Genomic DNA, 13,176 nt, shown 5'->3' on the forward strand with positions numbered 1-13,176 from the left:
CAATGTAACTTGGCCAGGTGTGGGCATATACCTCTGACTCTATGCTGCAGGTTCTTTTCCCCCTCAGTCTGTTTAATCCCTAAATTGTCTGCTGCATTGGGGATTTCTTTACCCACTTTCCTAATATCTACCTTACGTAACATGAGAAGGGATGTAGGTGCATTGGAGGCAGTTCAAAGAAGGTTCACTAGATTGATTCCAGAAATACGGTCTAATGAATACAAGACATTTTTCATATTTTAAATGTTTGTATTTAGTATTTTTGCTGTAATTTAAAATAAAAGGAGAGAATCATTGATTTTTGCCCGAGCAATGTAATCTTTTGTAACAAGACATAAGAATGCGGGGTGCTTTTGGATTGCAGGTGACAGAGTTCATGGGAGGAGCAGGTTTGTCAGTTTCGGCTGGAACACCAGGTTGGACCGACAAGGTTCAGTTGGTTTAAAGAACTCTCTCTCTCTCTAAAGGCTTTGTACCAATATAAACAACTGGAAACCCTTAGAATCATAGAATCCCTACAGTGCAGAAGGAGGCCATTCAGCCCTCAAGTCTACACTGACCCTTCAAAAGAGCACCCTACCTCTGCCCAAACACCCACCTCATCCCTGTAACCCAACTGTTTGGACACTTGGGGCAATTTAGCATAGCCAATCCACCTAGCCTTTTTTTTGAAAAATATTTTTATTGGTGTTTTGAGTTACAGATACAGAAAAAAAAAGGAAGATCAAACTGAATTTTGCATGTAACAGGCAAGGCAACAACAGTAATAAGAGGTTCAAATTGTGGACCGTCTTCCAGGTGTGGGCCACTTGGATCCCCAGGTACCTGAACGTGGTTTGGGTTACTTGGAACAGCAGTTGCTCCAGCTCCGTACCATCTCTCGAGGGTTATTCAGGAAGATTTTGCTTTTCCCCAGGTTGCGTTTGTAACCCAAGAAGGTGTAGAACTCCCTCAAGGAATCTGGTTACCTTTCCCATACTGGCTAGGGGGTTTGACACATAGAGAAGCAGGTCATCTGCATAGAGTGAGACTCTATGCTCTCTGATCCCTCTGCGGATGCCCGTCTACCAATCCGCCGATCCAAGGGCGATAGCCAGCTGCTCAATTGCCAGTGGAACAGGAGCGGAGATAGTATGTACCATGCTTCCTTCCCCTGTGCAGCCGGAAGTACTCGGAGCCGGTTGCATTCGCCCGTATGCTCGCCATAGGAGCGCTGTACAGGAGCTTCACCCACGCGGTGAACCCTTCCCCAAACCCAACTGTTCAAGTACCTCCATGATACCTTTAAGCTATGATTTTTCCCGCTTATCTTTCAGTGCCTCCCAGAATGTGGAGGGTGAGACCTCCCCGTACTGGTTGCAGGATTCATAATCGTCGACGGTTTGGGATATATTAGTACAGAATTCCTTATTGGCAAGTAGAGCTGCATCCAGCCTCAACGGAGGAGAGTTGTCCAAGGGTTGCCCCTTCTCCAATCACATGTCAACGTAGTGCAGCGCATGGTCGGAGATTACAATCACAGAGTATTCCGCCTTTGTTACTCCTGGAGGCACTCTCTTCCCTACCAAAAAAAGTCTCTCTGTGAGTAGGCCTTATGCCTTATGACAAAAGAGAATTATTTTTCTCCCAGGGGGTGGAACCTCCACGGGACCCCCCATCTGTCCCATAAAGGCGTTCAATTCCCATGCCATGCCTGACACATTAACAGTGTACAGGACCCGACGTTGGACAGATCCAACCCCAGGACAGGTAAAGTCTCACCCCATGATTAGTTGGTGAATGCCCAAGTCCAGGATTCGGCCATCGGTTTCTTCACTAACTCTACATCATCCCAGTTCGGGGTGTATATGTTTATCAAAACTACAAGGGCCCCTTCCAGGGTCCGTCACTGTACTCGTCGCCATAAATGAGTCTGTCCTATTAATTAATAGGGCCACACCACTTGTCCTCGTGTCGAAACATGAGTGGAACATTTTGTCCTACACAGCCCTTCCTTACCCGCTGTCTGTCCCTCTCTCTCAGGTGTGTTTCCTGTAAGAAGGCTACGTCCACCCTCAGACTCTTGAGATGGGCAAGGACTCTGGATCTCTTCATCGTCAACACCTCCTCCAAGATAGTCCTCAATACCAGGGCTCTACAAGGCTGCGTACTTAGCCCCCTACTATACACATATGACTGTGTGGCAACATTTGGCTCCAACTCCATCTACAGGTTTGTTGATGACACGTCCGTAGTGGGTCGGTTCACGAACAACTATGAGTCAGAGTGCAGGAGGGAGATAGAAAATCTAGTGGTGTGGTGTAACAACAACAATCTCTCTCTCAACGTCAGCAAAACTAAAGAGCTGGTCATTGACTTCAGGAAGCAAAGCACCGTACAGTTCCCTGTCTACATCAATGGTGCCAAGTGAAGATGACTGACAGCTCCAAATTCCTAGGTGTGCACATCACCAACAATCTGTCCTCGTCCACCCACGTCGACGCTACGACCAAGAAAGCCCAACAGCGCCTATATGTCCTCAGGAAACTAAGGAAATTCGGAGTGCCCACATTGACTCTACCAATTTTTATAGATGCACCATCCTGTCAGGCTGCATCACAGCCTGGTATGGCAACTGCTCGGCCCAAAACTGTAAGAAACTACAGAGAGTCGTGAACACTGAGCAGTCCATCAAGCGAACCTGCCTCCCATCCATTTTCTCTATCTACGCCTCCCACTGCTTTGGGAAAGCGGGCAGCATAATCAAAGACCCCCCTCCCACCCGGGGTATTATATCTTCCAACTTCTTCCATTGGGCAGGAGACACAAAAGTCTGAGAACATGCACTGACCGGTTCAAAAACACCTTCTTCCCTGCTGTTACCAGACTCCTGAATGACTCTATTATGGATTGAACTGATCTTTTCACAGATCTTCCCTACTGAGTAACACTGCACTCCGTATGCTCATCCATTGCCTATGCCTATGTATTTACATTGTGTGTTTATGCATGTCCTATGTTCTTTTTCATGCATGGAATGATCTGTCTGTATTGTACGGAGATCAATACTTTTCACTGTTCCTCGGTACACGTGACAATAAAACAAATCCAAATCAGCCTGTTGAGGTCCCTCACGTTCTATGTTACTATCCAAGTTGGGGGTGGGTGGGACCTTCTTTCCCAACCCCCACCCACTGTGGGGTGAACCGTACTCACCTTGTGGGCTGGGCCCGATCCAATCAGGCCTGCCCTCACTCTCGGGCAGATCAAAATGGGCGCCAACTGCTTCCGCTTTTTCACCATCTCCACGTGTTGCCTGTTGTAACCAGCTTTCTACCCTCCTCCCCCAGCCTCCGTCTCTCCACCTCTCTTCTTATCCTTATGCTACCCCCTCCCAGTTCCCCTCCTCCTGGTTTTAACACCCCCCCCCCCCCACCCCCACTCTGCAACCCCAGCCCCCCATTCTTTTGCAATTTGTTTTCCCTGAATTCCTGTCTTTCCTCTCCCTCCTGCTAGGTGCGTCCACCCTCCCTCCCAGTAGGTGCACCGTGGCCTCCTCCTTCACTCTATTCCCGTAGACCAGCTTACTGGCTAGTGTAGCGGTTCTCCTCTTGGTCAAGTTCCCCTATTTAACCCCCGTCTGCCTCCCCACCTCCCCCATCTCCGCATCTCTGCATGTGTTCGTTCCTGCACCTCTCAGCTCTTGCAACTCGCATTCTAGCCCATGTGCGATATCACTGCCTGCCCAGACCATTCTCCTGGATGAATCTTTTGGGCTCCCCCGGGGCACTGAAATAATACTCTTTTAGGGCAGCACAGTGGCACAGTGGTTAGCACTTTGCCTATGGCGCTAAGGACTCGGGTTCGAATCCTGGCCCTGGGTCACTGTCCGTGTGGAGTTTGCACATTCTCCCCGTGTCTGCGTGGGTTTCACCCCCACAATCCAAAGATGTGCAGGGTAGGTGGATTGGCCACGCTAAATTGCCCCTTCATTGAAAAAAAATTATTGGGTACTCTAAATTTATTTTTTTTAAATACTCTTTTTGTATAGGGCGGATTTGGTCCTGCCCCAATGTCTTGATACAAACGGATGGAATGTCCTTCCCACTTGCACCCTCTCGTGCCTTTTGCCACCTCAGGATCTGGTCTTTGTCCCGATACTTGTGGAACTTGGGATCCAGTCACTAATTGCTTCACAATTACTTTAACCCTTTACTTCATAGGCTGTTGTAAGGCATGACTAACCTTAGGAGTGCATCGGATGTCACTGACTTTTCCCTAGCTAGCTCCACCAGGTCTGCACTTTTCAGCTCTGCCGTTAACTTCAACGACCAGTACCCTGTTCCAATGGCAGTTCCACTTTGTTCCTTTTCAGGAGTGTATTGGATTACTCTCCACTTGCTTGGATGAGTGCAGCTCTAACAAAACTCAGAAAGCTCAACACCATCCAGGACAATGCAGCTCACTTGATTGCACCCCTTCCACAAACATTCAAACCCTCCAAGACTGATGGACAGTGGCAGCCATGTATACCATCTACAAGATGCACTGCAATAACTCACCAAGGTTCCGTCCAAAACCCAAAACCACTACCATCTAGAAGGAAAAGAGCTGCAGATACCTGGGAACCCCACAAACTAGAGGTTCCCCTCCAAGTCACTCATCACCCTGACTCGGAAATGTATCGACATTCCTTCACTGTTGCTGGGGCAAAATCCTGAAACTCCGTCCCCAACTGCACAGTGATCTACACCTCAAGGACTGCAGCGGTTCAAGGAGACAACTCACCACCACTTTCTGAAGGGTAATTAGGGGTGGACAATAAATGCTGCCCTAACGAGCGATGCCCACATCCCATAAATTTTATTTTTTTAAATTTGCTTTCTTGCCCATTACTCCATGGTATGGCTTTTCCTCCAGCACAACTGAGAGAATTATTGCCTGTCAAGCTTCCTAGCTTTGATTGCTATAGGTTTGGTTCAAAACTACCTCAAAAAAAACTAAAAAGTGGTCCATGGCTGCTAAGCAACAGCTCATTGTTTCTCCAAGCTTGTGTTTACTTTTCATGTTATTAAACTCTCTCAGCACAATACAGACCCAGTTTGACTTTAAACCAAAAACATCCATAAATGCACACACTTTTGTTTAGCATGAATCTAACTTACCCTTTGTTACATAAAAACACTAAATTAAACTCACCAAAATCTATATCTTATTTATATTATCCAACAATACAAACATAGATTACTTACAACTACCTTTCTTCCTATCTGTACCCTCACCTCTGAATTGCAACGTTTTGGGTTTCAAATCCCATTCTAAGAGTTAAGCACAAAAATCAAGACTGACACTACAGTGCTGAGGGAGGGCTTGCACTGCCAGAGGTGGTATCTTCTTGGATGTGATGGTAACCCGAGGCTCAGTATCAGTTGGGTGAAAAGTCTGGGCATTACTTCAAAGAAGAGCATAAATACCCCTGCTTTATGAGATCAATTTTGATCCCTCAGTCAACACTACAAAAACAGATTATCTAGTCACTGTCACATTGCTGTTGGTGAGATCTTGCTGTGTGCAAATTGTCTATCGCCATATAAGTGGCAACACTTCAAAGAAAGTTCAACATTGGCTGCAAGGAGCTTGCAGACTTCAGGTGTCCGTCAAAGGTGCTACAGAACTGCAAGTCTTTTGATCTATGACGTGTGAACTAATGGTTCCTTGTCCTGTACAGTTTGATATAATTTCTAACCTTTGTTCCCTTGTCCTGTGCCGTTTGATATCATTTCTTTTTTAAAATAAATTTAGTGTACCCAATTCATTTTTTTCCAATTAAGGGACAATTTGGTGTGGCCAATCCACCTAACCTGCACATCTTTGGGTTGTGGGGGCAAAACCCACGCAAACACGGGGAGAATCTGCAAACTCCACATGGACAGTGACCCAGAGCCGGGATCGAACCTGGGACCTCGGCGCCGTGAGGCAGCAGGGCTAACCCACTGCGCCACCGTGCTGCCCTTGATATCATTTCTAACCTGTGGTCCCTTGTCCTGTGCAGTTTGATATCATTTCTAACGTATGGTCCCTTGTCATGTGCATTTTGACATGATGTTTACTCTCCCTTAGATTGGATTGGATTGGATTTGTTTATTGTCACGTGTACCGAGGTACAGTGAAAAGTATTTTTCTGCAAACAGCTCAACAGATCATTCAGTACATGGAAGAAAAGGGAATTAAACAAAATTCAAGAAAATACATGAGAATACATAATAGGGCAACACAAGATATACAATGCAACTACATACGCATTGACATGGGTTGAGGTATACAGGGTGTAGTGTTAATGAAGTCAGTCAATAAGAGGGTCATTTAGGAGTCTGGTGACAGTGGGGAAGAAGCTGTTTTTGAGTCTGTTCGTGCGTGTTCTTGTCCTATATTCCTGCAGTCTACTATTTTTTTTTCAGATTTTCCACGCTGCCGAGTATTTTCCTTGACACGAAGCTGCTTCTGAAACTCTCCATCGCTGCTCTGATTGGACTGCACCTTCCGCTGGCTGCAGTTTCGGAGCTGCCATCACTTACCCATTATCCTGACTGCCTGATGCTGCGGCTCCGTCCCCATGGAAACCAGCACCACCGGAGCCCTTTGAGGGACGGACCCCGGCCGCTGGGTCCGTGCTGGATTTGGTTCCGGCCGCTGCCGGCTGGAAGGGGCGGCGACGCAACAGGGTTCCGTGGGGTTAAGCTGGGCCTCTGGTGAGTAAGAGCGACCACCTTCGAGTGAGTAAGTGAGGGTTTAGACGTTTTGATCCAAGTACCGGGAGCCCCTATGGCCGCCCTAGTTCGGTTGGCGATTGCGGCTTTTTCATTGCAGCTCCTGTCAATGTCAAACATCCCCCCCACCACGCACGTACTGAATGTCTGAGTGAAAGAGTTTGACCATCAGTTCTGGCTGGCTGATATCAGGGAGAGGGGCAAAGGGGTCCAGTTTCCATAATCCCTCGCCAGTTTGAGCTGTTTCTCAGCCAGAGAGTTGTGGCCTCAGAATTAACCTCAGTGGCTGCTGAGAGGAAAGGCCAGCCGGGACTCCCACCCTCCCGTGGCTGTCATTTAGCACTGCCAGTGTGTGGCCTTTGAAGCAGGCTTGGCTGCAGTGTTAACAGCAAATGAAATAGCCACACACGCATCAAAAGTGGCCCCTCCACCTGTGTTGTTCGCACAGCCATCCATTAATTGTACCCCAGTGCTGCCAAGAGAGAAGAGTTTGGCATTCTGTAAATTGATTTGCCGTCCCAAGTGGATCTCACGCCCAAGTTCTACTGTCATGTTGGGATCTAAATATAGGCAAACAATGTAAGTCAAGCAATAACTTGGCTTTAGATAGAGTGTGATTTTGCCAGTCCATGTGCATTTATCTTGTCTTTCTGTTCAATTTGTTGTTTTTAGCAGGAGATGGAACCATCCTGCCGTAAGGAGAAGCCAAAGCCAAAGGAGCCACCCTACCGAGGGGACAAAGCCAAACAGAAATCTGCTTTACAAGAACTCAAACAGAGGCAGCGAGCTGAGGTATGTGGTATTAGGCTGATTTGCTAATTATTTATTTACTTTTTTATAGATTTAGAGTACCCAATTCATTTTTCCAGTTAAGGGGCAATTTAGGGTGGCCAATCCACCTACCCTGCACATCTTTGGGTTGTGGGGGCGAAACCCATGCAAACACGGGGAGAATGTGCAAACTCCACATGGACAGTGACCCAGAGCCGGGCGTGGATCTGGGACCTCGGCACCGTGAGGCAGCACTGCGCCACTGTGCTGGCCTTTGATTTGCTAATTAAACACTCTGTGGTGTTACAAAGCCAGAGCACAAAGGAGGAATTGATGTGATTCAAAACTACACGAGTAGAGATCAATCAGTTTATTTTCAGTCATCTGAGTACAAGGTTGAATTAGTCTTTGTCAGTTGTTACCCTATCACTGAAACACATATTGTTATGGAGCAGAATGATGCCATTTGGTCGATCATGTCTGGGCTGGCTCTTGTAGTGTGAAGTGTTGTGAAGGGTCAATGCCAAGGCTGGGGTTGGTTCAGTTAAAAGTGGTATATAGAGCACACTTAACAAAGGCAAGGATTATCTGGCTGTTTGAGGGGGTGGAGGATTTTGCGAGCGATGTGGGAGGGGCCCAGCCAATCATGTACATACGTTCTGGTTCTGCCCAAAGTTGGAGAAATATTGGGGGTCGTTTTTCAGCACCACGTCCGCGGTTCTGCATTTGGAGTTGGAGCCGGGTCCCCTGGAGGCCATATTCGGGGTGTCAGACCGGCCTGAGCTGCAGATGAGAGCGGGATATGAAGTTTCAGCCTTCGCCTCGTTGATTACTCACCGGCGGGTTCTGTTGGGGTGAAGGTCAGTTTCTCCCCCAGTGGCTGGGGAACCTGATTGAGTTCCTATATTTGTAGAAGGTGAAATTTGTGCCGAGAGGGGTGCATGAGGGGTTCCATCAGAGGTGGGGCTTATTTGTTTTACAATTTGGAGATCTAGTTGCTATCAAGGAGTGAGGGTGGTGGGGTTGTGTATTGTTGCAAAAATGTCATATTTTTCCAAAATTGTCTGCACCAGCTCTCCGAAGCAATATTGTCTTACCTGTACTGCTGGTAGCTACAGCATACCCAATTTATACTAAAGTAGAATACTGTGCTCCTTAAAATCAAAAATAAAACAGAAAGTTCTAGAATTACCCAACAGATCAGGCAGAAGCAGTGGAAAGAAAATCAGAGTTAATGTTTCTGGTTGATGATTTTTTTCATCAGAATTCTTCTGAATAAAGGTCACCAACTTGAAACATTAACTCGGTTTCCCTTTCCATAAATGTTGCCAGACCTGCTGAGTACTTCCAGCACTTCCTGTTTTTGTGTCCCTGATTTATACTTTTTTACTGGGAATCATTCTCTCACAGTCACAGGAGATCTCTTCTTCCCATGTAGTAAATGTTGTTGGGTCTACCGATATGGGCAGGAGCATTGCTTTCTCAGAATACTAAAAAAGATCGGCTGCCAAGTTGTAAAATTCCAGTGGTTCATAAAACACCTTTTAAACTTGGATTGACACTACAGTGAATTCATGTGCAACGTAAAGCCAAATGGAGTGAGCCACCCCCTCCAAGGGGGAGTGCCTCAGATCCACGGCACCCCTGAGTCACATCATCAATTTAGAGTTGCTTTGGAAACTGCTTCACAACATAAAATTTTGGTGTCAATGCAAAATGAAGATATATAAGATAATATATTTATAACCTTTTTTGGAAAATGGTAGATACTTTAAGATATCTTTTTTTAGCTATTGCCAGTGTAACTATTAGAGCCCTACAGGTTGAAATTAATTGTGAGATCTTTATATCAGAGATGAAAGCCTCATCTATGGGCTGGTTGTAAGGATTTTAATGTGAAATTACTTTAAAAATGCTCCACTTAGTTCTCCCTAGTGTCTAAGAACCCACCTCGGCTTAAATACAGAGTTACAGAGGTCAGAGAATTGGCACAATGATATCATTATCTCAAAGAGTCACTTGGAGTGCAGGATTTCTGAATTTACTCTTATCTGCCTATTGTTACTTTGCTTTCATTGGTACAGTGTTAAACTTTGTGCTGTTTCTTCCTCCCCCAACAGATCTACGCTTTGAACAAAGTGATGACAGAGCTAGAGCAACAACAGTTTGAGGCTTTCTGCCAACAAATGCAGTCGCAGAATGAGTGTGGACAGCACTGACGACCTGACATGCCACAGTCCAGATCAGGCAGCTTCTTTATAAAAAAAAAACACAATGCTTACGAAGAGCAGTACATTTTTAAAAAAAAGATCCTGTTCCTTGTTCTCGTTCTTTATAAGTCGTCCTCAAAAGTTAGGCAAAACAATGAACAAATAACTTGTCTCAGATCACAACCTATTATCAGGAGAATAGGACCAGACCTTCCCAGCGGGGACCAGACATATGAGCCAAGGTTTAATTTGGGACTGTGGGGAAGCCCCGATGCACTGACCTCTGTGTGAATTGCAAGGGAAGTTTTAACTTTCAAAGGGCAATTCCCCTGCTCCCAGGGAGCCCCGTGTGAAAGTTTCCGACTCTAAGCTAGAGTCAAAATCTTTGGGCAGTCCAGGGGTACTTACCTAAATATTTACCCCTTAAACATTAGACAGAAAACACCTAGTCTAGCGCCCTGGTTAACCGCAGAACTCGCCTCTCTATCTCTCACACTTGGAGCACCCATCCCACCCTGACTACCCATCGCCTACTTGACCCACCTTCCACCCTAGCCACTTATCTCACCCACCCTACCGATTCACTAACATTCACACTAACAGATAGCACTGTAGCTGCTATAGATTTCTTCATGATACTGTACGCTCCGCATTTCTGAAGAAACTGGGCTCGGATGACCCAGCCAGAAATGTGGAGCACCGTCAGGGAATTGAAATGTTTTGAGTGGAGTGGCAACCTGTCGATAATTGCTACTTCGGAAGATCAGGGCCACTGAGTTATTTTGTTTCCCTTGAGTTAAAACATTTCAGTGAAGCAGTGTAGCAGCCAGTGAGGTTGTTGCACCTGATTATTGCCTAGTAACTCATGTTGCTGCCCCTGTACGCATGTGCCAAGTTGGGCGAAGACCAGATGGGCTTCAGCTGCAATGCCCACTGCATGCTGAAATACCCTGCCATTGCTTACTGCTCAAGCTAAATAAAGAATGGTCAGTGAGTGAGGCACTGAGGGACCGTTGTCCTGTCCCAAATCTAGATGTTAAATAGAGCTTCGTACTGACACAGCTGCTCTCGATCTGTGAATTATGCCAATCATTTCCTATTTTTATCAAGTGAGCTGAGAAGAATAATCCTGTGTTTTTTTGCCATAAATGTGTTTTAAGGCTGGAAATGGCCATTTGAAGCATCAAGGCTACTGCACCCAATATCCATTTATTATATCATGGACTCTACTCTAAACCACCAGCACCATTTCTTCCTGATCTCCATCCAATGAGTAAGCTAAATTCCTTCTCCCTCCCCTAAAAAAAAATCAAGCAGTGCTAACCTCGACAGATATCGGTCCAGTGCTATCCCTTTTAATTGGTTCTTGAATCTACTCCATTCTCCAAGAGTGTTCCAAATGTACACTATTTGGTTGGGGGCTAATGCTTTCTCTGATCTTGTTCGAGTCTTGTGATGTTTGTAGTTGTGTCCTATATCTGTTTTCAGCAAGCAAATCCTTCTTTCACACCACTGTAAACCTGTTTTGCTTTATGTTTGGCCAGAAGTGTTGCGAAATTTCACTTTGCATCCAATGCTCGAACAGTCCAGAGCCAAACAGAGTGATACTCCATTCTCCCCAGCTTTACAGTGCCAATAGGGTCAGTAAGTTTTTAAAAATCCTTGGAACAATCTTCCTACTTTCCTAAACATCCCTATTGGTTGCTTTCTTTGTCTCAGCGAATCTGTTTTGAGCTCAAAACATCCGTACCTTCCAGATCTCCGGGGATGATGTTGGACCACTCACTCTAGCTTAACCTCCAATTGAAAAGGCTAAAACGTGTCCTCCTTCCACCCTTTGCTCCAATGCCCTATTTGGTCAAACAGCTATGGACTCAGGTGGGCCACCCTGCACTATCGAGGGCCTGGAATAAGCACCGTTTTGCTGGATGGATCAGGAGAAACGTAAGCTGCAAAGATTGGAGTCTTCCTTCAAGAGTGCTGTTCAGAATTGGAGTGGAAAATGGAATAGGAATGAAAAAAGCAAGATTACTTTCTTTATAGGTTCTTTGTTCCTCAAATGACAAGACTGTCCCATTGCATCTCTTTAGAGAAAATGTGTATTTATATATTTGTATTTATATCCCTTGATTATTTATTGTCATTATATACTGCAATTTGTACATTTGTGATGTTTCGTTCCCATGGAGAAAGTACTGATGACAAACTGAGGGAGACAAAATGGCCACCTTGTAAATGACCATAGTGATGGAATTTTAGCTGAAAATGAAAATCTTGGGTACGATATTTAATTACTGCTCTATGTCAGTGAGGTAAATAAAATGGTGTCAAAATATTATGGGCTAGAGCTTCCTCTTGATTGGTCTTTCTTTGACCGTGTGAAACCAAGTTCAGTTTCTGTGAATTTCTTTTTGCGCTAGTTCAAATGACGCCAGACTAGGAGCTGATCCTGCCCACAAAACTGCCACATGCATAGCAGGATCCAGTCAGCACCCTTGAGAATTTCCACTATTCACACTGTTGGAGCATTTAAGGAAGCTAGAAATATTAAACTGGTTCCCTTGGGTGTAAGGACACTTGTTTAAATGTGTTTTGAATGCAATTTTGTTTAATTTTCTAAGAAATGATGGACCCCAATGAAACTAACAAATAGTTACAAATATTTTTTTTTACCATTTTCAGAATTTTCTGGGCAATAGGGAAAGTGAGGGGGGAAATCTGGCAGTCGTGAGTTGCCCTTGCAGAGTGCACAGGCATGATGCCTGAATAGCCTCTTTCTGTGCTGTACAGCTTTATGACTTTGAAATTTGAAACCCGAAAACTCATTCGTGGTGGATTCATACTGTGATTAAAGCTGCTTTTTTTCCCCTTTATTTTTTTCACAGGATATAGGCATTTGTTGCCCATCCCTAAATGCCTTTGAACCGTGAGGCTGACTAGCCGATTGCAAAGGGCAGTTAAAAGTCAACCACATTACCATAGGTCTGGAGTCCAATGTAGACCGAATCAGGTAAAGACGGCAGATTTCCTTAAAGGAATATTAGTGAGCCAGATGGGTTTTTTTTTAATGTTTTTATCGTATCCTTAAAAGTTAAAAAGCAATGTGCCAAAGGCAAGCCCTTACTCCATCTCATTGCTTGCTCCAAAAAACAATTAAAATTCAAATTGAATCCAATTCATGGTCTCCACAAGGAAGACATACAAGAACCAAGTTCACAACAAAAGGCATTGCACCACGTCTTGGGCTCGATCTGACGCTTGACCTTAGCCAAACTGAAACAATCAGTGGTAATTTCATGGTCATCATTACTGAGGTTAACTTTCAATTCCAGATTTCAATTAATCACATTTATTTCAGGGCAGCACAGTGGTTAGCATTGCTGCCTCACGGCACTGAGGTCCCAGCTTCGATCCCGGCTCTGGGTCATTGTCCGTGTGGAGTTTGCACA

General features: G+C 45.3%; 1 protein-coding gene across 2 annotated transcripts; it reads left to right on the forward strand.

The window, feature by feature from the left end:
* The first annotated feature begins 6,575 nt into the window (after positions 1-6,575).
* LOC119979750 (small vasohibin binding protein) lies at positions 6,576-12,063 on the forward strand. 2 transcript variants are annotated; one of them, XM_038822354.1, is made up of 3 exons: positions 6,576-6,728; positions 7,419-7,538; positions 9,638-12,063. In XM_038822354.1, exons 2-3 carry the CDS (start codon positions 7,425-7,427, stop codon positions 9,734-9,736), a joined length of 213 nt encoding a protein of 70 aa, XP_038678282.1. In that variant the 5' UTR covers positions 6,576-6,728; positions 7,419-7,424; the 3' UTR covers positions 9,737-12,063. The 2 variants fall into 2 exon arrangements, with proteins under 2 accessions (XP_038678282.1, XP_038678283.1); XM_038822355.1 differs by having other exon boundaries at positions 7,422-7,538.
* Positions 12,064-13,176: the final 1,113 nt, after the last annotated feature.

The sequence above is a fragment of the Scyliorhinus canicula genome, chromosome 16, assembly GCF_902713615.1.
Source record: "Scyliorhinus canicula chromosome 16, sScyCan1.1, whole genome shotgun sequence".
Lineage (NCBI taxonomy): Eukaryota > Metazoa > Chordata > Chondrichthyes > Carcharhiniformes > Scyliorhinidae > Scyliorhinus > Scyliorhinus canicula.

Coding starts and splice junctions, on each gene's coding strand:
- LOC119979750 (XM_038822354.1), top strand. CDS start 7,425: ATGGAACCATCCTGCCGTAAGGAGAAGCCAAAGCCAAAGGAGCCACCC. Junction 7,539..9,637: donor AACAGAGGCAGCGAGCTGAG/GTATGTGGTATT, acceptor CTCCCCCAACAG/ATCTACGCTTTGAACAAAGT.